At 39.1% G+C, this 22,832-nt stretch overlaps 3 protein-coding genes across 5 annotated transcripts in view; 2 read left to right on the forward strand and 1 right to left on the reverse strand.

Moving 5' to 3' along the window:
- The first annotated feature begins 1,536 nt into the window (after positions 1-1,536).
- Positions 1,537-5,894, forward strand: ppa1a (inorganic pyrophosphatase 1a). The gene is made up of 11 exons (XM_074619435.1): positions 1,537-1,695; positions 2,189-2,253; positions 3,025-3,078; positions 3,472-3,591; positions 3,677-3,763; positions 3,843-3,969; positions 4,247-4,374; positions 4,644-4,729; positions 5,007-5,076; positions 5,405-5,444; positions 5,534-5,894. The coding sequence occupies exons 1-11, from the start codon at positions 1,635-1,637 to the stop codon at positions 5,560-5,562; spliced, it is 867 nt and encodes a 288-aa protein (XP_074475536.1). The 5' UTR covers positions 1,537-1,634; the 3' UTR covers positions 5,563-5,894.
- Positions 5,895-7,384: 1,490 nt separating this feature from the next.
- Positions 7,385-13,388, forward strand: sar1aa (secretion associated, Ras related GTPase 1Aa). Of its 2 annotated transcripts, XM_074619752.1 has the most exons (8): positions 7,423-7,469; positions 8,245-8,379; positions 9,285-9,357; positions 9,743-9,862; positions 10,277-10,342; positions 11,072-11,175; positions 11,274-11,405; positions 11,497-13,388. In XM_074619752.1, the coding sequence occupies exons 2-8, from the start codon at positions 8,344-8,346 to the stop codon at positions 11,611-11,613; spliced, it is 648 nt and encodes a 215-aa protein (XP_074475853.1). In that variant the 5' UTR covers positions 7,423-7,469; positions 8,245-8,343; the 3' UTR covers positions 11,614-13,388. The 2 variants fall into 2 exon arrangements, with proteins under 2 accessions (XP_074475854.1, XP_074475853.1); XM_074619753.1 differs by lacking the exon at positions 8,245-8,379 and having other exon boundaries at positions 7,385-7,469.
- Positions 13,389-16,876: 3,488 nt separating this feature from the next.
- Positions 16,877-22,832, reverse strand: part of LOC141758512 (testican-2) — a 46,468-nt gene continuing 40,512 nt past the window's right edge. For both annotated transcript variants that reach the window (XM_074620014.1, XM_074620013.1), the window contains exons 8-10: positions 22,209-22,271; positions 20,029-20,166; positions 16,877-18,482 (exon numbers count right to left, since the gene is read on the reverse strand). In XM_074620014.1, coding sequence (XP_074476115.1) covers positions 18,337-18,482; positions 20,029-20,166; positions 22,209-22,271 — 347 coding nt within the window. In that variant the 3' untranslated portion in view covers positions 16,877-18,336. The remainder of the gene's footprint in view (positions 18,483-20,028; positions 20,167-22,208; positions 22,272-22,832) is intronic.

Raw genomic sequence — 22,832 nt, forward strand, 5'->3', positions numbered from 1 at the left:
AGTTTGAGTCAAGAAAAAATAGTCAAAATCTCTGTTTCCAGCTTCTTAAATGTGATTATTTTCTGGTTTCTTGACTCCTCTGTGACAGTAGACCGAATATCTTTGAGTTGTGGACAAAACAAGACATTTGAGGATGTCATCTTGGGCTTTGGGAAACACTCATCCACATTTTTCTGTAATTTTATAGACCAAACAACAAATCGATTAGTTGAGAAAATAATCGACAGATTAATCGTCAATGAAAACAACCGTTAGTTGCAGCCCTAAACTGCTATAAATACACAATATGATTGTTGAAAAAGTAGCTATAGCAAAACTGAAATAAAATATAACATGTTTTTTAATTAACAGTATCGTTTCAACACCTGAACATGATCAGCAGTTTGTCAGACCTCCCCGCAATATGGTCATTTTTTCACTCTCAAAAAACTGCACAGACACACTTACAGCAAAGATGGCAACGCATTTAGTGTGCTATATATGTCCTTAACCTATCTGCAATGATGCAAAAGGCAAATTAGCTTCTCTAGTAGCTATACACTGTATCATATATTAAATCAATGCAATTATACACCTTACTCTGACAATTTCCACTGAACACTGATTATAAATGTGCATATGTGAGTCTGTGCTGCAGCTATGCGACCCACCACAACATAGGTGCATTTATAAAAAGGAGTATACAGGCATTTACAGACTTAGACATGTGTGTAGCGTGACATCTGTGGAAGCCAGAGTGGAGAAAATGTGCATTTGCATGCTCAGCTGCTCCATGCTGCATGTTTAAAGACTGTTTCGAGTTTGCATATTATAAGATGTGTGCGTGTGTGTCTTTAAAGATCACTGAGCTACGTGAGTGGGCCTGTACCTGTGGGTGGTGCAGGCACCATGCTCCTGTTGCTACGAGCAGACCTACGGAGCTGATAAAGCCCTTTTTCTTCAGCTGTAGGCTACAGATCTGAGTGAGACTTCTCATTATCTAACAGGAATTTACTGGATCGCAAATCAAAACATGCAAGTGTGTTAGTGCTTGTTGAAATACCGTGCTGTCAGGATGCACTGTAAAAAAAAAAATGGAAGGCTACCTAAAGCCTGTAAGTGCATGTCCATTTTCATCAAAATACATGATGTTTCTAAAAATAGGCCCGTAAGTGTGTTATCAAATAGTTCCAGTGAAACTCCAGAAGTCACATCGTGGGCACACCACCTAATCCTGCACTGTTAATTGGTTTACAGCTAACGCCAGTCAGCTCCATCTGTTTACGTCTGAATAGAGCTCTCAAGAGCCACAGCTTACAACAACAAATCACTGCACACGCAAAGAAGGTAAAGAAACTTCACACCCAGGCCGCAGAATGCATGTGGCAGCCGTGGAGAATAAGGGGTGGGGATTAGTTTAGGGCTACAGATGCCAATAATGGATGTGATTAGAATTCAGTAATACAGGAACATACAGCTCTGTTTGGCCTTTACACTTCCTGTTGTAACATGCATATAGTTGTCAGGTCTCTCTAGGCTTAAAGCAGTGCGCATGCCTGCTCCTTCTGTCTCAATGACTGCCTCCCTGACAGCTCTTAGAGGATCCTGGATTAGTGCACAGACCACAGTGGGAGAGTTTGAAAGCAACAACAGACATGAGCGTTACCATCGAGGAGAGGGGCAGACCCAACACCCAGGACTACCGGGTGTTTTTCAGTAAGCAGCTCTTTGAATGAATTAGTTTGTGTGCTGTGGTGGAGAGTTGGAGTGTAATACTGTAACTGTAGCTGCATTGATGAGTAATTGTAGAGCTTTATGAATGGATCTCAACCTCTGTAGTAGGGTGTTATGATAGATGCCACTCTACCATGGACTCTTTCCTCGTATAGTATTTATTTGTAAGAAGATTCAGCAGCACATTTACTTTCTTACTTCATTTAAACGCAACAGGCAGGAGAACCCTTTTATACGTCAGTCTATCCTGTTGCTAAACCGGAATCAGTGTGCTGCTTAATAAGATCGGAATCCAGGGGGTGTGATGGGATATGTTTAATTGTCATAACAGTTTGAATGTGTTTTCTACGAAAAGTGTCATATGTGTAACTGTATGTTTAACCTGTATGTAAATTTCCAATAAAGTTGTATCGTATCGTATAATGTTGAATTTTTTAAATAATAAGAGATAAAATTGCATTACTCCTTTGCATAGAAAACTCTGAGGGCAAATACATCTCTCCGTTCCATGACATCCCCATCTACGCAAATGAAGCAGAGGTGAGCATCATGTGTCACACAGTTTTTCTTTTAAAAAGTAGAGCTGTATTTGTGCTTTTTGGACGATGAAAGCTTGTTGCTGTGGCTGTACTGCTTGTATACATGATCATTAAAATACATTTTCTTGCAAGTCAATTGTTGTGCACCTTCTATTTGTAGTTTCAAAAGTATAATGATGTACTATACACATGACCAAAATGACCCTAGATGCAACACTTGAGTTACCAACACTAGTGCCAATCGTCAAGTTGTCTGCACTGGTGGACATATGCTTTTCCGTGTACCACCTGGGGACCATAGTCAGTGTGCTACCTTAACTGACTTTAGAAACAAACCTTTAGTAACTGACCTTTAGTTCAGGCAGACATTGGCACCGTAAAATCACTCTATTGGGCATTTATATCAAAAAGAGAGTGCTCCGGTTGAGAAAAATATGTTTTATACAAAAGTATACTGCTGTTGTCCCTCCATTTCAGTGTTATATCTGCAATAAGTCACTTATCTATGGCACACACACTTTTCTAGTCATACTATCCCATTGGTAATGGATGAATGTCTAATGTTTTTAGGGACACATAGTATACTGTATACATCAGACATTCCTTCACGTTTGGGGTTTGTATAGATATACTATAGTGCTGCAAAGCTTTGGCTTGTATTTAAGTCTATAATCACTGTTAAGTAGGTTTTAGTAAAATAAGTTTCATATTAAAACAGAAAAAGAGAATTCAACCTTGTTTTAACAAAACTGTATTTCTGATCATCTTGCAGAATATCTTTCACGCCGTTATAGAGGTTCCAAGATGGACAAATGCAAAGATGGAGGTATATACTATATCTGTATATGCATATATAAGCAAATTATCACTGTATTAATGTATTATGTTAATGTATCCCTCCTAATATTCAGTTTATAAACTGAAAATGTTGTAAAAATAAGTCAAATGTGTAAATAAGAATTTTATGTCATGACATAAGAGATACTTTTAATCTCAGGATTTGATACACAATGATGACTTATTGATGTTTTATCATGACACTATCAAATAATGATAATACAATAAAATAGCCTATAATGTTTTAGTCAATATGTTGTTTTTTTGTTTTTTAATCCAGTTAATTATGATTTTTAATAATACAGTGACCACAATGAGGGTCAGTGCTTCCTTCTGTTTTTAGTGAGTTGATGTAACTGTTTTTTGGCCATCTGTTTATCAGATTGCCACCAAAGATCCTCTCAATCCACTGAAACAAGATATGAAGAAGGGGAATCTTCGTTATGTGGCGAATGTGTTTCCTCACAAAGGCTACATCTGGAATTATGGAGCTATTCCACAGGTAAGTCCTACTCAGATCATATTCTAAATACAGGAAACCAGTCCATGTCTCCGCTCCATCAAACATGAGCTTTCTCTTTTCACAGACGTGGGAAGACCCCAACCACAAGGACAGCGACACAGGATGCTGCGGAGACAATGATCCTATTGATATATGTGACATAGGGAATAAGGTACAGTTCTGATTAAAGGGGCTTTAGGGAGAAAATTCAACTGTGTGCAGTTTTTTCCAAAAATGCCTTCGATTTTCAGGTGTGCTCTCGAGGGGAAATAATCAAGGTGAAGGTGTTGGGAACTCTGGCTCTGATCGATGAGGGTGAAACAGACTGGAAGGTCATTGTGATCAATATTGAGGACCCTGAAGCCAACGACTTTAACGGTATGAATAACCTGCAGCAGAGAGAGAAGAAAATCTGCCATCAGGTACACAAGCTACTCTGAACTTTAGACGCCGTCTGGTGCTATGTAGGCTGATAGACTTTTCAGCCAATGATACATATTTATGTATGCGTTTACAGGTTTGTCTACACATTTACAAATCTGATTATGCACAAACGGATTGTGATACAGTTACATAAACGCTCCACATACATTTGCAAATAGTTTTGCTACAATTATGGCCTCATATGTTCTCATTTGTTGTTGATTTGCTGCAGATATTGATGACGTAAGACGACTTAAGCCTGGATACCTGGAGGAGACTGTTGATTGGTTCAAAAGATACAAAGTCCCAGATGGGAAACCTGAAAACCAGTTTGCTTTCAACGGAGAGTTCAAGGACAGGGTACATATTTGTGCTGTATTTTGAAATTGTTAGGACATGTTTTTAAACTTTAGGTTATTGATTTAACAGTTTTTGTATCTGTATCTGGTATCTAACAAATGAAAACAATTTATATTAACGTAATTAAACATTTTCAGAGATGTAAAATGTTTTTTAGATTGTTAAACATATGTACTTTATTTGTACCTGATATATTGATGCTTTCTTGGAGTAAGGAGATGAGGGAAATCTATATTTTGGTTATTTTGAATAAATATTGTGTTTTCCAGGACTTTGCCATTAAAACAGTCAAGAGCACCAACGAGTTTTGGAAGGCACTGGTTTCCAAGAGGACCGATGCTGGCGAGTTAAATTGGTGAGTACTTATGCTCCATTTTGCAAACAGTAGTAGGCTATATGATGTGACACATGATATTAGTGATATTTCCTTATCAAACTGAGTGAAAGTTGACAGAACGCTGAGGAGAAGAGTTTGAATCAACTAAATTATAATCCTGTTACACAACATAATATAACACTGTAGCTGCTCAGTTAATGGACTGTTAAATACCTTCTTACTGCAGATAAAATGTTGTGAATGCATGCCTTTCTAAACATTATTCCTTTTTTTTTTATCTCTTTCATTAAATCAGCATGAACACCAGTGTCTCAGATAGTCCGTTCTGCTGCTCTGCCGGGGACGCAGAGGCTGTGGTTAAGTCTGTAAGTCTGTTTTCATTTTCAAATTCATGTAACAGGCTTAATCCCTTCCTTTATGAGACTACAGATGATAAACAACATAACAGTGTGCTGTATCACTTGGTAACACACAAAGAACCTAGACAAAAAAAATAGGATCATTGGTGACTCCAATTGATTCATTTGGCAACGTCAGGGTTTTTAGTTCAAACAGAAACCAGCATTTCACATACGAACAACACGGTTTCTCACAGCATTTAATGAGTCCAAAACATCGAAGCTGCACACCTGTATTCCTCATGACCTACAAGGCGCATTTGTAAAGCAAAATTAACACCATTAACTCTTACAGGCGTGTGCTTTTGGAGCTGAAGATCCCATTCCAAGTTCAGGTGGGTGTTTGTACATTGATTTGTTTTATTGCAGCTAATCACTCTTGTTACTCGATGTAAATCCCATACACTTGATTTTGTTTTTTCAGTCGACAAATGGTTCTACTATGAGAAGTAAGAGGAAACTCCTGAGCAGAAACCTTCATTCTTTCCACCTTCAACACATCGGAGCAGTGATTTTCTTTCTTCTTGTTCAAACTTGAATGTCAAAACTGCTTGTTGTGTGATCGTGACATAAGATATTGTATAGTTGCCTATAATTTCAGGCTTGACAGAACATTACAATAAACTACACTAAATCTTGTATTGATTTTATTGCCATTACTACATATTGTCATTATCACATTGGCGTGAGGTTACAGAATATGGATCTCAAGTGCATAATGGTCTCCTGAAAAGAAGTCATGCTCTGTCTGTAATCTTTGAAATAAAACAACCTATTTCTGTGCACTCCTCCATCCAATAATTCATGTGGACATACAACTAATTGCATTAATGCCTATGGGCCATTCTAATAAATTATGTATTTAGTGTTCCTAAAATGTAATAGCTACTTAACAGTCCAAATTAGTCTTTAATAAAGGTGGATAAGCCCCATGGGATGCTTCTGTAGTCTGCTATTAAACAATAAGCTTCAATAAGCACAATAGGCCTTCACAGTGGGGTTAGAAACTATGGTTACAACTGATTATTCTTATGCAGCTAGCAGGATAAAAACATTATCTGTTTCCCTGCTGAAATCATACCTGCTTGCATGATGGTCTGTTTTTTTTTTTTTTATCAAATGAGCTGCCAAAATAAAATCCAGAAAATAATCTACATATTATGAAAACAATAGTTGCAGTCCTATACAAACTAGTTAAAAATCAGCTCCACCTCAACTAACTACAACAGTAAAATCCTGCTTTCACATTAATGCATTTAGTACTTTAAGTACATTTTCCTCATTGTACTTAATACTTTTATTTAAAAGTTTGGTAGTACTTGTTTGGTAGTACCATTTTCAATGCAGCACTTACTTTACTTATGACAGAGTATTTTTACAGTGTGGTATTCATACTTTTACTTAATTAAAGGATCTAAATACTTCCTCTATCACTGGTGGGCCTACTAGTTGACTTCATAGTGACAAGCCAAACAGCTGCTGGACTAGACGATTGATATGAGACATGAGGCTTGGATCAGAGATGTTCTTCATTTTAGCAAATTAGAAAAAATAAAGATTACACACTGCATGGGTGTACGGTTACATTTTTCAAAATATAACTCCTCTTTGACCACATAGAGACATTGCAGTTCCAGAGTGTACCTCAGTGAAGCTAGATGTTGGTTATTTAAAAAAGAATATTACCCACTAATACTAAATTGTAGCACAAACAGTAATTTTTGCCATATACAGTTTATGTATATATATATATATATATTTGTGTGTATATGCAGGTATGTATGTATGTATATATGTATATATTTAACTTTTTTTCAATTATTTAGACATTGTGCGCAGCTAAATGCGATCCCGATTTGATTGATTTTTTATTTATTTTTTTTCCTCTCTGCTACTGTAGGTGTGTACCCCAAAATAGGCACAATGTTTATTGTATATGTACACTTAAAAAAAGAAAAAAATGGAAACACTCTTTTAAGTACATGCTGCTCATGACATCGTGCTACAAACATTTACATTCCTTGATCATGTAAAGTGTCAGCGTCTCCAATAAAAAGTGAATTAAAAGAAACATATAGAGAATTTATATGCCATTATTTTTTTGTATGTATGTTTAAAAAAACAAACATGTTGAAACTTCTGTTAGCAATGGAAAAACACCATTAAAAAGAGTTTGTAAGAAGAATAAAAACAGCAGCTGGTAGTAGACCTTCTGTTCAGATGAGGGCGCTGCTGCACCACACTGGACTCTAATTACAAACCACGAAGAAGAAGAAGAAGAAGCGGAAGTGTGATTGACTGTTTCCAAGGAGACCAGCAATACTACTGTCCTGTAGGCTGCTCTGTCAGAGCTGAGAGGGGTAAGTCTGCTAACAATCTGACATAAAGACACAATAAAAACACATTACGCTGTTGACATTAGTTACTAATATAAGTTTGCGAGCATCCTGTAGTCCGTTAAACGCTGTCATGACATCAAACTGTAGAAAGTACCAGAGGTTTAGGCTAACATGCTAACTAGCTAGAGAAGCGTCATGTGACGGTGTGGGTTCACTAGCTCACTGAAACAAGCTACAGCAGACACTACAATAAGGTTTTTGATATGTTTACACATTACACTGCTGATTATTGTAATTGTCATTTAATAATATAGCAGAAAGGAGCGTTGTTAACTATGACTGTAGCTAATGTTAGCTGCTGCTAACGTTTTGGTAGCTACATTTGCTCTTAATGATCCATGAAGTGTTGTCAACATCACATTTTACTACCTAGACACCTGCCACGTGTGGGTGCAGATGTGCAGTGTCGTGTCACATATAAAACTGGGGGGAAAATAGTTAGGAAACTTGTGTTTGGTGGATTATTTCTCTGTTGTTACAATGCTAACTGGCATTGTATTTTACATGGTTGGAAAGCCTGTTTGTTTACCTTCACAATGATGTCCAACTTGTAAGGATCATGCATTTGTGGGATGAGCAGCACAGCTGATTATGTGCGCCCAGGAAAAATTTGCCAAAATGCTCTGCCGATGGTAAACAGTGTATTCTCATAAGGCTACCAGGAAGCCTGCAATGAACTTCAACGACTAAAGTGTAAAATAGCCAATATGTCTTGTTTGTTCCTTGTTACTGATAGAGAGTTCAATCATCCAATCCACCAAACAACTCAAAACAAGAGTCAATTCCAACAGGAGAATACACTGCTACATAATCAGCTGTGCTGCTCATCCCACAAATGCATGATCCTTACAAGTTGGACATCATTGTGAAGGTAAATAAACAGGCTTTCCAACAATGTAAAATACAATGCCAGTTAGCGTTGTAACAACAGAGAAATAATCCACCTAACACAAGTTTCTCCAGTTTATATATTATAACACCAGTGTGATGTAATGATGCAATAACACACCGCACTCACGGCAGACATGTTGACTAGTCATAGCAGGAAAAGCACAGGGGAAACTAATGTAGTTAACGATGGCTCAGTTCCATTGTGTGTCCCAGTTAGCCGTGACAGTGAGCCAGCATGCTGCACAATACCAGGACAACTGGATCCAGCTCACCTAAATGGACTGCAGCCTGTGATTTTCCTGCCAAAATGTCAGCTGTGGAAAAGTATATTGTTCTGCAAAGAAAAATCTGATCAGGTAGTATATACTACCTGATCAGTTTTTGTATAAACTACTAACATACTACTTGATGTATGTTGACCCAATTCTATGGCACATTTTCTAATGCGTTATTTTGATGGATGTTTTTAATATTGTGTCCACCTTGCTTTCATACAATATAAGCAAGAGCAACAATATGCAGTGTCAATAGATAGACAGATAGATAGATAGATAGATAGACAGATAGATAGAGAGATGTACTATATTGATCCCAAATTAGGAAATTCTTGTGTAACAGCAGCAGGTTATCCAGGCAATTCACCGGAACAGTAAATACACAGTAAATATACATATCAACACAAGAGATACAGTATATGTCTATAGTATACACAATATAAAGAATATATTAGAATACACTATAAGTATACTAAGACTACTACAACTAGCTTAGAAAATAGAAAATAGAAACAAACAATAACATACTGTATACATTAGCAAAGTGTGCTTTTTATGGTCACTCAGTGCAGTATTATGTGATAGTGATCTGATCTCTTTCTTGTTTCAGTCAAAGACCGTCAAGATGTCATTTCTGTTCGACTGGATCTACAGGGGGTTTAGTAATGTTTTACAGTTCTTAGGTGAGTACCGTGTGCAGTTTTGCAATGATTTAAAAGTGGTGGAAACTTAATAGAGGCAGTAATACCACCAGTACTTAATCAACTGTAAAGTAGATCACTTTGAGGAACGGTTGAATTATTGACATGTTGGCGCAGTATTGAAATGTATGTGGTCCAGCTTGGGTTTAATAAAAAAAAAAAATTTAAGTCACAAACTAATGCATAGTTGTGTGTGTGAAACAGACCACTAAGTAATTTATAGCCATAAAGTATTCTTTCTGAAATGTAGCCAGGGTAGTAAAAGTGTAAAGTCCCCAATGCTTGAGTGAATGTTATTGTATTGGTTAATAAATGATTAAGTAAGACTTGGATTTCACCAATGAAATTTCTGAAATATTTCTTCCAGGTCTGTACAAAAAGTCTGGGAAGCTGATTTTCCTGGGCCTGGACAACGCTGGTAAAACAACACTCCTACACATGTTGAAGGATGACCGACTTGGCCAACACGTGCCGACGCTGCATCCAAGTAAGGAAAGATTGAGATTGTAGCGTGCCATCCTAGGTCGACATGTTAGACATGATAGATGGGTCAACTTGTTACCAACTTGTATACCACAGGGTATTGTAGCACAGGCTGTATATACAGTCGGGTATACAGAAAATATAATTTATTATGCAGTACATGAATACAGTATGATTATTATTGATTCCTTCTTTTTGAAAAATAATTTCACTTATTTGGGAATATATTTTTATCCTCAGTTACACAGACCTTGTTATTTATTGTAGATGACTGTCTTGCAATACATGCCATATCGCTGAACTACCTGATATCATCTATACCTATCTATCTACCTATCTATTTCCAGCCTTGTTGTCTCACTGTGTTGGCCAAAAAATCACTCTAATAATACTGAATTTTATCTTCTTTTTCTCAAAGCATCTGAAGAGCTGTCAATTGGTGGAATGACATTTACTACATTTGATCTGGGCGGACATGTACAAGGTGAGATCTTTCTCCACTTTTGCCAATAATAACATACCATAGAAACACATATTTGTCTCTCTGCTTTTTGTAGATTTTAGTGAAATATAACATCATAGAGCAGGATGTTTACTTCTCAGCCAACATGTTCTGAAAGATCCAGCGTAGGATTGACCTGTAGATACTCGTAGTGCCACCACAAAACTACATGGATGATTATCAGATTGTTTCCTTCACCCACAGTAGAAGTAGTCATGTTCAAATTCTTTCATAAATTTTGTGATGAAAGGAAATTTTGCAGGGAGGAGAGGGTTGTTGTCAATTGAAAAGTATACGATTACGGAGTCTTTTTGTCAACTCGCTTCATGTTGCCTTCGGTATCAGTAACCTTTACTGAAATATGTCGGCGAAAACAGAAGCAAGTTGACCAATCACAGTTCTCGTGGCTGTGACATGGTGTCTCTTTAGCGTCCGCAGCGCTGACGCGTAATGACATTTTTAGAGTTTCAAATCAGCTCAGATGGAACCACTGAGCTTGAAATATTGATCACATTTGAATGGAAATTTAAAGGCAGCAAGTGCCTGTGTCACTTTATGATTGTACACAGAGACAATAAAAGGATACCGTTTTTAATCTCACCAGTTCCTAGTTAAAACTGCTGCATTACAAGCTGAGAAGGTGACTCTTTGTCATATTGAATTGCTGTAAGGACAGCTATTATTCACATACTGTTTTCTCTTTGTTGACAGCTCGAAGAGTGTGGAAGAACTACCTGCCGGCTGTGAACGGAGTCGTCTTTCTTGTAGACTGTGCGGATCACGACAGACTCACAGAATCCAAGACTGAACTCGACGTGAGATTAAACATCGCCCGTTACAAGCTGTTTCCCACCGCGCGGTACTGTCTGTTAACGGCAGATTGATAATGACTGTGCTGCTCTTGTATTTCTAGGCTCTCCTCGGAGACGAGACCATAGTCAATGTGCCAGTGTTGGTGCTGGGTAATAAAATTGACCGTCCCGAGGCCATCAGTGAAGGAGGACTGAGAGGAGCTTTTGCCCTTGATGGTCAAGTTACCGGGAAGGTAGGCACGTCATGGACCCTAATTCACAGAAATAATATGATCTCTCTATGTGTGTGTGGGCACGCCATTTTTCCTTTTTTGTTATCGACAGGGAAATGTCTCTTTGAAGGAGCTGAACGCCCGGCCGCTGGAGATTTTCATGTGCAGCGTGTTGAAGAAACAAGGCTACGGGGAAGGTTTCAGATGGTTATCACAGTACATCGACTGACACGCAGGACTGAGGGGATTTTCTTGACACATTTTCCCCCCCGAAGCATGACAAAGACTTTGTGTCTTTGCCAGCGTCAGTCAGACCAAAATTAAAAACTACAAGAGCATATTCTTTTTAATACTTTATTCAGGATTTAAAGGTTTCTATGCAAACTTTTAAAAAGTGGTTCATGGTGAACTGTCCTACCTGTGTTATTAATGTGAGAATTAACCGAGTTGTCTAACTCCATGGCATGTTAATTAGGTTACACCATACCTGATTACAATACACGAGCAGAAATTATGCAAGAATGTAGATAAGTACACATCAGTGTTGCATTTATTAGGAGGGAAGTGATACATTAAGGAAAACGGTCGTGATTGTGTTGGGTAGTTTAATGCTTCTCCGACATCGGATTAAGATAGTTCCGATTTTAAAATATATAACTAAATACAGCCGATTCATTTCAGTTCTTTTTAATCTAATGATACGCAGCCGCTGCCTTCAAAGCGTATAGCCAGAGATGTATGCTAATGACTTCGAGATTAGCACGGAGAGAGATTGGACTTCAACAGAAGATATCCTCCACGCTGAGCGCCGAGCCAAAATAACATCAAATCCCCTTTAGAAAACCGAAAAAGGAGAAGAGACAGCACGTCCCGCAATTACAGGCAAAGACGATGAGTAAACTGAGTCAAACTGAGCGGCTCACTGATGAGTGTGCTGCTGTGAATAATGCACTCCTCACTTTCAGTGTCTTGATGTAATTGGTTTATTTTTGCCTCTTTTCCTATATATGTGTGTTGACCCAATGTTGCGTTGAAGGCAGCTAATTTGAAGAGTGTTAGAAATAAGTCTTCATTATCTTTGACTTTGGGGGTGTTCAGTACAGAGCTCAAATACCGAACTTTTACGACGTTCAAAGGCTGCCTTTGCTTTATTACATCATGAAGGCTGTAATAAATCATTGCCCTTAAAATGTCGGGAAGCAATAAAGTAGAGTGACCAACTGTACTGTAGCAGAGACAATCTTACTCCTCTGTATTTAAGAGTAGGAAAGAATATATGTAGTTCTGAGCCTGTTAATTGAAATCGTTCATTATTACTTTTTGTTATTTATTCCTTTTAATCTAAAGCCTGAGCCATATATCTGCATGTAATCAGCATGTAGGCTGTGCAACAGGGCTGAAGTGCTGCACTTTTTGACTATCTGAAAAGATATGAGAGTGCACTTGCAAACATGCTAATCTGTAAATGAATATCTTATTCCGGATGTTTGAGTCCTTGCATGTAAACATGCATATATTTTTACAATGACCTGCACAAATTTGCATCCTCATCATGAGAAGCTGGAAACAGATCATGAGGAACAGAAACATTTGATCATTGTACCCCATTTACTGTTTCCTGCATCCCATGTTTATAGGGTAACATTTTGAATATTCTGCTTATTAAAATATGCAGGGATGTTTGGGACTGAGATGAAAAAAAACTACATATGAAACAGATTTTATACAGTGTTTACTGAGATACGGCACGCATGTAAACAAACTGCTTTCCCTTTGAACTGTACCAGTCGCTGAACTCCTGTAAATTATGTATAATACAGATGTAAATGTTTGTACAGTAACTGCCTATTAGCTGACACCAATAAAGTTAGATGATTAACTTGAAGTAATATTTGCAGCAATTATCTGTGCAAATAGTGACAACATGCATACATAAAGATTGATCTATACGTGATAATGAGTGGTTCACATGTTGTAATAAAACCAACTCTTTTTTTGGACTCGGCTGGCCATGTGTCACTTTTCATTATAACTCCAATTAAAACCTTATTCACACACTTGTATTCCTTGTTTTTAACTGTATATTAGATTTAGGGAGGCATTTTGTCTCATAAGGGATTTAAAGAAACTGCTTACCTGTTTGTTATTCAAGGCTTGGCACTTGTTTAGATCATTTGCTCAGCATCTGCTACACACTTTAGGCCTGAAGGGGGGAAAAAACAAACCAAGTGTGAATGATACCAGAGAGATATCTCAAGATAAACCCGTTGACAGAACATTCAGACATCAGAGGTTGAAGTGACCAAGATTAAGTTTTGTTTGAAAACATTTGAGAACACCAAAATGTAGCATAAGTTTGGAGCTTTATTAGCCTCCTTCGAGACAAGTTAGTATGACATGGTTGGTAATGAATTCCTTAGGTTTTCTAGTTTCATATGATGCCAGGATCTTCACTAGCTTTAAAACCGACCCAGCTACAACCTAAAAATCACAAGTTGTGTTAATGCTTTAAGAAATGAATGGCGTTAAAATGAATTTGCTTTAACACGTCATTATCGTGTTTAATTTGACACCCCGAGTAGGAACATATTCATCCTGCATACCCACATAACGGGAAAAAGCTCAGCTAAAAGCTCATGATAATTATGTTTACCTAAACGAAAAATAATTCCAACACCAAGCAACTAAATGAGCACACAGCAAAAACAACGCTAACAGGCTACATAGTGGTGCTAGTGATTTTCCTACTTCATGCTAACTATTACTCGCACAAACGATATGGCATTACTGTATGAAAGTTGAGACTCCACATTCCAACAGTTTAAGTCGTATCACGCTACGACCAAAACTCACTGAACCAGCAGCTGGAGAAGAGCAGAAATAAATTCACTTTATACAGTCATAACCATAAATAATGTCTTACCTTTGTTGTTTTATGATAAGAAGTTGTGTTCGAGGGCATATCAACGCTGCTACTCCAATGTCTCTGGATCGATTTTGAGTCGATTCCAGCCGTCTTTATTAATTTGCATGGTACGGAGGAGCATTTGCACTTTGCCTTCCTCCAGCATCGAACAGCCTACCCTCAGCCTTCCTGTGAAAACACGGTCTATGTCTCCACCTAGTGGATGAATCGTGGTACTGCAATCATTCATAAGGCAGCTTCAGTACAGGCTTTGTGCTGATTTTTCAAAACAAAGCCCAAAACCGATGTATTTATATTAAATGAATACCTAAAGTGACATGTAATGGAAATTAAATGAGTTTTACAGTACCTGAGAAAATTTCAAATGGCACAGATGGTACCAATATGGCCAATTTGAAGATTCGGCCTTAACATGCCTCTACTAAAACTTCTCCATCTTTGCTCTGCTTCACTTTATTAGCATCAGTCTGTGCACAGGTAATGCTCAGATGTTGTGATATGGTTTAGGTGTTGGGCTGCAACTGCATCATTCCAAAGTGATATTCACTCTAAAAGTGTACAGTTGTGTTTGGTGAAAATTAAATCTTTCATGTATACTGTGTTCCATCTTCATTTACATATACCCAGTAACAAATACACTGATGCTTACACCTCTGCAGAAATCTCACAAGTGTTACCTTTATTATGATACCAAGATTATTCAAATAGACCTTGTAGTTGCAGAGACACACTCTATTTATTTTGGGACTGTCGTTTTCGAGCAGTTGTTTTGGCACACCGCCGAGATTGTCCTTTCATTCTCAGACGTTGAGAAAGTCGTTTATCTTCAGGCCTCATTATTGTGATTCCCTTTATTGTGATATCAACCAACTGCAGCTATTGCAGAGTGCTGCTTTCAGGCTTTTAACACCCTCCATGAGAAGTGACTCATTACCCCAATCCCTGCTGCCCTGCTTCACTGGCTGCCTGACAAAATAATTTCTAAGATTTTACTGCTGGAAATGTCCTTTTAATTTAAGAATTTTAATCCAGGATTTTAACTTGTAACTGTAGGATTGGGAATTGCACTGAACTGGCACGGATCCATTCATTGCAGATTTTATCATCCATATGCCCTCTGACAGTATTGTCTTTCACATTGTGGCTGTAATTTGTTCTTCTAGCATGAGGTGGCAGCTGAGCACCAGAATATCTCCAGCAAATATCCCCCTCTGCTCGTCAGAGACTCAACTGAGAGGAGACTCTGCAGCTTTCAACTTCTTCTTGTTTTTATTCCACTGCAGGCTCAATGATCGTATAGATGATGATGAAATTGTCTTGTTAAACATGATCACATGTAATCGCAGGCTGTAACCGGCCTTAGCTGTAATAAGCTTCAGCAATCGGTGCTTTACACACCAGGTGGGCGACCCAAAGGTCACGAGAAAGTAGTTCTGTGCTGCAAAATATTCATATTTACACACGCAGCTTGGGCTTAATAAGCAAAATACTCCATGTAAAGTGGGCTTACTGAAAATAGAGTCAGTTCATTTATGCTCAAAATTGTTTTTTAGCACACAAACTGAATTTGAAAATATGGATCTGCTGAGTTAAGTCGCTGATGCATATCCTCTCCTGACCACCTCCCGACAGCAACGACCATCAACCTGACTACACCTTACGAATCCATTTAAAGGGACTCTCTGTAAGAATCGGAAATTGCTTGTTAACAGTGACACCTGTGGCCGTTAAGTCAACGACAGTGACTTATGCTCGCACTACCGACACACACAAGAATGAACGTGATTGACAGGCATCATGGTGATTAACGTTAGCAACATTAGCAGCTAAAACCACAATTAACTATATTTCACATGCTTGACAGTAATATTAGCCTACCAAACAAAGGTCCCTCCATAAATCGAAGGCATGGCTGATGTTGATACTAGTGTTAACTTTTCCTGCTTCAGCCTCCCGACCCAGAAAAACTCTTCGCACTGGCTCTGCTATACTGCCACAACACTAGTTTTTGCCCGACGTTGGTCACATTTCTGTTTTGCAAAACGAGCTTCACTAGATATAACTTTGTTTTTCGTGCTTCCGTGGAGTTTGTGTTGGAGTCTGAGTTGTGGTGGGAGCTGGTCGTTTGTTGGCGTTAGCGGACTCCATTTCTAACCGAACGTTAGCTACGGCTAAGTCATCGCGGAAGCCACATCCATTGGATTTTCCCAGAAAAACGGGACCGGGTTCTTCACATTAAAAGCGGTCTACAGGCTGATAGAGGACATCCAGAAAGTCACAGAAGGTATCATTTTTTAAGTTAGGATACAACCTGTTCACAAATTGGCAAAAAAACAAACAATTTATATGTGTAAAAAGTTACATACAGTCCCTTTAAGTTACCCACAGGCACCTCAGCACAGTGTTCCTTTCTTTATCTAGCCGGATCATACTAAAAATACTCATCCTTAAATACAGAGGAAGATGGTGTGGGACTTGGGTTAGGGTTAGGGTGACCCGTGATGGCACAGTAGCCACATTTCTCTCTGGATGATATTAGTTGGAAAAGATTGAAGTCAACATACAGTTTGGCTCCAGTGCCTTTATTAGTAAAGTGCTCAGCCTAGAAGTACATTCTTATTTACTAACATGCAATACTAAAAACAACCAAATGTCTGGCCTACCAATAGCATGAATGAAGACATGGCAACAATATTCTCATAGAAAATAAAAGTACAATGTGAATTCAAGTATACACACAGAACTTCAAGTAATGCACACATTTTCTTTTTTATAAACACAAAATACAGTTTTTCAGGTTGCAAACTCAGAATAAAACATAGTCGTGGCACATTCTTTGACATGATTTCAGAGTAAGCAGAGGACAGCGACTAGTGGTTTCTACTGGAGGTGCAGTTTGGGGCCATTTAAGTACATTCTACAGGTTTTCAATAAAAGTAAATGGAAATGTAGGTCCTGTATAGTCGTGTGTGTCAACGTATTTCGTAAAGTATGTACGATTTAAAAACTGCGATGAGCTGTGGTGCACCTTTATCATGAAGGTAGCTTGAAACCATAAATCCTCGAAGCTTGCTTCACAGATCATTTACACTGGATTTATATACAGAATCAGTTTGGACATACATAACCTCATTGCACTGAACTGGAATAGTTCGACATTTTAAATATGCTTATTTGCTATATATTTCGAGATAGGTAAGAAGATCAATACCACTATAAATATGTAAATATGAAGCTACAACCAGGGTTATCTTAGCTTAGCTCAAAGCTGCAATAACTGATTTTTTTGGCCACTTGAGGGCAGCAGAAACAAGTTGTGAACACAACAGTGACATATCATTCACTAAAGACTGAAACCAGAGGGAAACAGTTAGCCTGGGTCTGTCCAAAGCTAACAAAATCTGCGTACCAGCACCCATTAAAGCTCACTAATTAACACGCTGATTCTTGTTTTTTATAATTTGTACGCAACTTTTGGGTAGTCTTTTTTAATTATGTATTTTCACAGTCTTATACGTCAATGGTATCGAGTTTCTCGCAGAACTCTCGGCAAGAAAGCAAACACGCATGTTTTCCAAAATGTCAAACTATTCCTTTAAATTCTGATCTCTAGTCATTCCAGTGGGACGGCGGCTCTAATACTCAAGCAATTGTTCACACGATACAAAATTACTGGTAATCTCTATATGCATAGATGGCGGTCGGACAAGATAGGAATTCTGATGGACTTTAGCTACCTATGGTGCAGTCGTCAGTGGGTCCTGCTTTTCAGGACGGCAAAACAAAAAAGCTCTGTCGCTCAAAAAACAGAGACAAGAGAATGAAGCAATTACACATATCTAAGACAAAAACTGGTCATCGTCTCATCCCTGGACCTGCCCAGCACCACATATCCCACCAGGATGATACACAACTCCATGCCTCCCCGGTCCGATCCCAAAATCTTTAGCTGTGAGGAGAGAGCCGTCCCTGTAGATTTTCAGGCCAGCGGCTGTGACTCGGCTCTCCGCGTGGGGTCAGACAGTTTTACCAGATGTATCCTCCGTCGTCTGCCTCGCCCTCCTCCTCTTCCTCCTCTTCCGCCTCCTCTCCGGTGTCCTCTGCCTCCTTCTCCTCTTCATCCTCCCATCCCACTCCACTCCCAAAATCTCCAGAATATCCCGCTACTTCATCTGGAAAAGGATTAATACATGGACTTTGTATTAAAGGGACAAACTATGAATCGTGTTTTCATTAGTTTAGAATGAGCCCTTCATATCTACGGGTCCTCTTCATGTTGCTCCGCCATGTTTCGACAGTAGCCCAGAACGGACAAACCAAACACTGGCTCTACAGAGAAACTTTCCGTAGTTCTTCGACAGGCTTGTGAAACTGCAGTAACATGCAAAACCGTAGTACCGCCAGCTGACTTCCGTTGCTCCTAAAGTAGTGTTATTATGGTAAGCATGGCCTCTGATCGACGCGAACGGCGTTACCACGGTTTTGCACTCGGCGGCTCACGTTAGCGCAGTCTTGGAAAGGGAGGAGTGAGTGGAGGGGTACTCAGTTGGTTGCAATCTGCAACCACACCACTAGATGCCGCCAAATCCTACACACTGTACCTTTAATGCTGAGACAAATAATTGTCGGACAGCAAAAATGCCAAACATTAGCTTGTTATAGCCTCTCAAATGTGAAGAATGTCTGTTCTTTAATGTTATATATCATTGTAAATTGAATATCATTTGGTTTTGGACTGCATTTTTCCCTATTTTCTGACATTTATAGACTAAACAATAATAATAATACAATAATAATTAATTGATTAATCAAAAGAATAATTCACTGAGATCCAACATGGGGTTTTGAAATTCCTAATTGAGTCCTGAAAACCTATTAAATGTTCTTAAAACAAGAGAAATAAACCTCTCCAAATGTAGAAATAATATTAAAACCTGTTGCCTATAGAAACCAACTTGTTTGAGAATTTTCTAAAAGGCATCCGTAATCACATACTATGCACTACATACTCAACAGGTGTACGATCGTTCAACATACTTTTGTGTGTATAAACAGTAGTATGTATCTTTTCGGACGCACTGAGCAGTAATTTACGTCGTCACTTCCTGAGAGCCTCCTTGCCGGTCGGAGACGTGTTACCATGGTAACCCGTGCCAACCCCATGTGACCAAAGCGATAATTAATTTAAAACTTTATTACGCGTAGCAAAGTGAAATCTCACACTTAAATTGAAGCGTTACTGATGTTACAGAGCTGTCCGTCAACATCGGGTTATGAATGTTGTCGTCACTACCGCATTGCGTTGTGGGGTATTTATGCCGCCATAGTGTCCAGCGTTGCATATTGTAATATTTTACCGTAAATAGTATGCAATACGCTTACTATTAAATTCATACTAAGGTTTCGGACATACTAAAATATCTTGCATGCTGTTTTGGCGTACTAAATAGCATGTTAGTGTGAAATTCCGGATGCAACCGTCCATATTATCAAAGACGAAAGAATAAGGCAGGTCAATGCACTAAAATCAAGAAAAAATAAATAAAAATACACGCTGTATTGCATTGGAAAAAAGTTTAAATCTCACTGCACTGGCAGATAGAAAATACGACTTCAAGGACTCAATTACAGACAGAAAATTACTTCAGGAGATGGAGATTTTCTGTCTGTGTACAGTGTGAGAAACATCTCTTTGCCTAATAACCCCTCCTCTCTTACCGCAGTCGGGGTTGCCATGGATTCTGGTGCCCATCATCTCTCCACCATGCTGGTCGACGCACCAGCACTCCCCTTGGCTCTGGTCACACTGCACTTTCCTGTAGTATCCGTCCTCATCGCAGCTGGGAATGAACACCCCTGCATGGCCGAGCACACACACACACATGCCTAGTTGTTAATAGTCATACTACTAGCACACATAGCTGCCTCATGCTGATGCCTGAGATGAGCGCAGCATAAATGAGAATGCCAGCACGCCTTAGTGAACCTGTGATAAGACCATCAGTCAGGATAGAGAGGCTGATTTTTTGGCAGAGAATAATACCACGGAGACAGAGGAAGCTTCCCTGTTTGTTTTACACAAGCATGCTGCTGGATGTGATTTCATACAGTATGTTGGCGTAGTGCTTCCTTATGCTGCGAGAGTGGCATGTAAAAAATGTAGTGACAGCCTCGGTGACAGAGCTCCACTGTTTCAGGCTCCCTCAGGAGACTCTTGTCAAACCCAAAGCGAAGTTCTCTAACAAGCACCAACCACCACCCCCCCCTCTCCTCAACTACCGTGAAAACTAGAGAAAACACAAGCAATGAGACAAGAGGGCCTCGGGGATGGAAGAACATTTCTCTGGGTTTGCAGCTGAAGAGTAAAAAAGCAGCTGTGTTGCATGCTGGGTAGACACTGTAGCATGCTGGTTTCTCAGGGAGAGTTAGCCTCGCTCTTTCATAAAACCAGCGTTGCCCTCTAATCCCCCCTTCCCCCCCCTCCTCCAGTCTGATTAGGACCTAATCCGAGACGTGAGCTTGTGATCTCTTAAATGAGCCTCCTCCAGCTTCTCGCCTGCTGCTCCAGGCCTTATTACGTGAGTACACCCAGAGACGCATAGCGAGAGCGGGGGCACACGCCGGCAAGATGGTGCAATTCATGGCTAACTTTATGGCTTTGAATGGACCTGAAGCTGTTTTAACTTTGGATTTAGTCTTTAGATGAAAATGCTTATTAATTTTTAGTCACATTTTAGTATTTTTTAACCTTTATATTTGGTCTAGTTTTAGTCGACGGCAACTCAAAACGTTTTAGTGCCAAAAAGTCATTACATTTTAGACAACTTCCTGTCAAAATGTTTTCTCTCTTAATTGTATCAGCTATTTTTGTAAATTAGTGTTAGTCTTGTGTCAAATGTCCTTTTTTAGTCATCAGATTATTTCACATTTCAGTCAGCCAAACTACCAATTTTGTCATTCTAGTCAAACTTATTTCACATAAGATTTCATCTCATCATTATCTGATGAATAACACAGGTTGAATGATAAAGAATGCAGCTTTGCAGTTATGGTACGTGTCCACAGCCTCCGTCCTTTCAACGCTTCCCATTCATTGTCTATGTAAGCAGCCGTGCAATGCATTCTGGTAGCGTGGCAGCGCGTTTTCAGAGACGGACCGTCACGTCAACCGCTCCTCATTTGCATAAAGTTGAGGTCTAGGCTACTTTTTTGCAAATCAGGGACGTCCAGTGCGACTCGCTGCTTCTGGAAACTCCTGAGAAACTTTTAAACTGAATGTTGTCGATCTAAAATGAAGACAACTTCAATTCAGCTACTGCATGGCTTAATTCTGGCATAAAATGTTTTTAGAAGCACATTTGCGTTGAACTATTTTCATATTATAAGAGAAGAAAGTTTCAAAACGAGCCGCCATGTTGGTTCCGGTTTGAAAGCTGGAAGCAGCAGCCCACGAGGGGAAGCGTTCGTCCCATCAGGTGACGACACAGTGCCTTGTGTCTAGGGGCAGCCCATCAAGCGTCTAATTCTGGGAAGCGAGGCGATCCCTCGCAATAAGAAACGCCTCTGTGGACACATACCATGACTCCGAGTCCTCCTGACTGTTCTCATTAGTGATGCGTGATTCTGTCACACCCACTGATCCATTATGAGAGCCAATGTGCACTGCCCAACATGCAAAAACATGCATTCGTCAACCACCCGCACCTGAATCGACCCACAAACCGTCATGGAAAAAGAGGTCGTTGACGAATATATTTCATCATCGTTTTCATTAACAAAATGAACACTGATTAATAATTATCCAACAGGTGTTCCTACACAAGTGCAGTGTTTCAAAAAATCTTCAATCAAATCCATCTTGAACTTCACAGCACTGCTATGATAAATGATAAATTTACCAGACTTCTTCTTGGCCGCCTCCTGCACTTGGATCCTCTCCAGCTCGGCGAGGCACGGCGGCTCTGCGAGAATCAAACAAGAAAAGTGATGACAGACGATAGCTAAAACTGCTATCCCCAAACTTTATCTCAATCAATGCTCTTCATAATTACACTTTTTTTTTTTTTGCTCGTATTGATTTGTTTAAGAAGTCTTATATTTCATTCCCTCAGAGCCTGATCGATCGCCGAGAGCTTAGGTGAAAGAACATATGGATGTAGCCCGAGAATGACAAGGAAATGAGCTGAACCTCTAGAATAGATAGAAATAGAAACAAAGAAGAAAAAGACACTTTTTATTGACCCCCCAAGGCGATAAACCTTCCTGAGTATTTGTAGTTTTTCACAGCGTTTCTATTGTGTATTGTGTTTGCACACAGAGCATTAATAAATGCTTGTTAAAATAACAGTTTGTAATCATGTAGTCTAACGTCCTGTTCCAAATCATCATCATAAAACCATTATCACTTAATGCTTTTTAAATACCACCAGCTAGTAATGAAAAATTGATTAAGGAGTCGGTGTAATCTATTGCATGCAGGTTAAATGCCTGATCAATGGAGCAATCGGCGTGCAAATGAGGTT

The sequence above is a fragment of the Sebastes fasciatus genome, chromosome 20 (assembly GCF_043250625.1).
Source record: "Sebastes fasciatus isolate fSebFas1 chromosome 20, fSebFas1.pri, whole genome shotgun sequence".
In the NCBI taxonomy this organism is placed as follows: domain Eukaryota; kingdom Metazoa; phylum Chordata; class Actinopteri; order Perciformes; family Sebastidae; genus Sebastes; species Sebastes fasciatus.

Excerpts from the sequence above, each read along its gene's own strand:
- ppa1a (XM_074619435.1), top strand. The coding sequence starts at position 1,635 with ATGAGCGTTACCATCGAGGAGAGGGGCAGACCCAACACCCAGGACTAC. Across the intron at positions 2,254-3,024 it reads TCTACGCAAATGAAGCAGAG|AATATCTTTCACGCCGTTAT; the intron begins GTGAGCATCATG and ends ATCATCTTGCAG. Across the intron at positions 4,375-4,643 it reads ACGGAGAGTTCAAGGACAGG|GACTTTGCCATTAAAACAGT; the intron begins GTACATATTTGT and ends TGTGTTTTCCAG.
- sar1aa (XM_074619752.1), top strand. The coding sequence starts at position 8,344 with ATGCATGATCCTTACAAGTTGGACATCATTGTGAAG. Across the intron at positions 8,380-9,284 it reads AGTTGGACATCATTGTGAAG|TCAAAGACCGTCAAGATGTC; the intron begins GTAAATAAACAG and ends TTCTTGTTTCAG. Across the intron at positions 10,343-11,071 it reads TCTGGGCGGACATGTACAAG|CTCGAAGAGTGTGGAAGAAC; the intron begins GTGAGATCTTTC and ends CTTTGTTGACAG.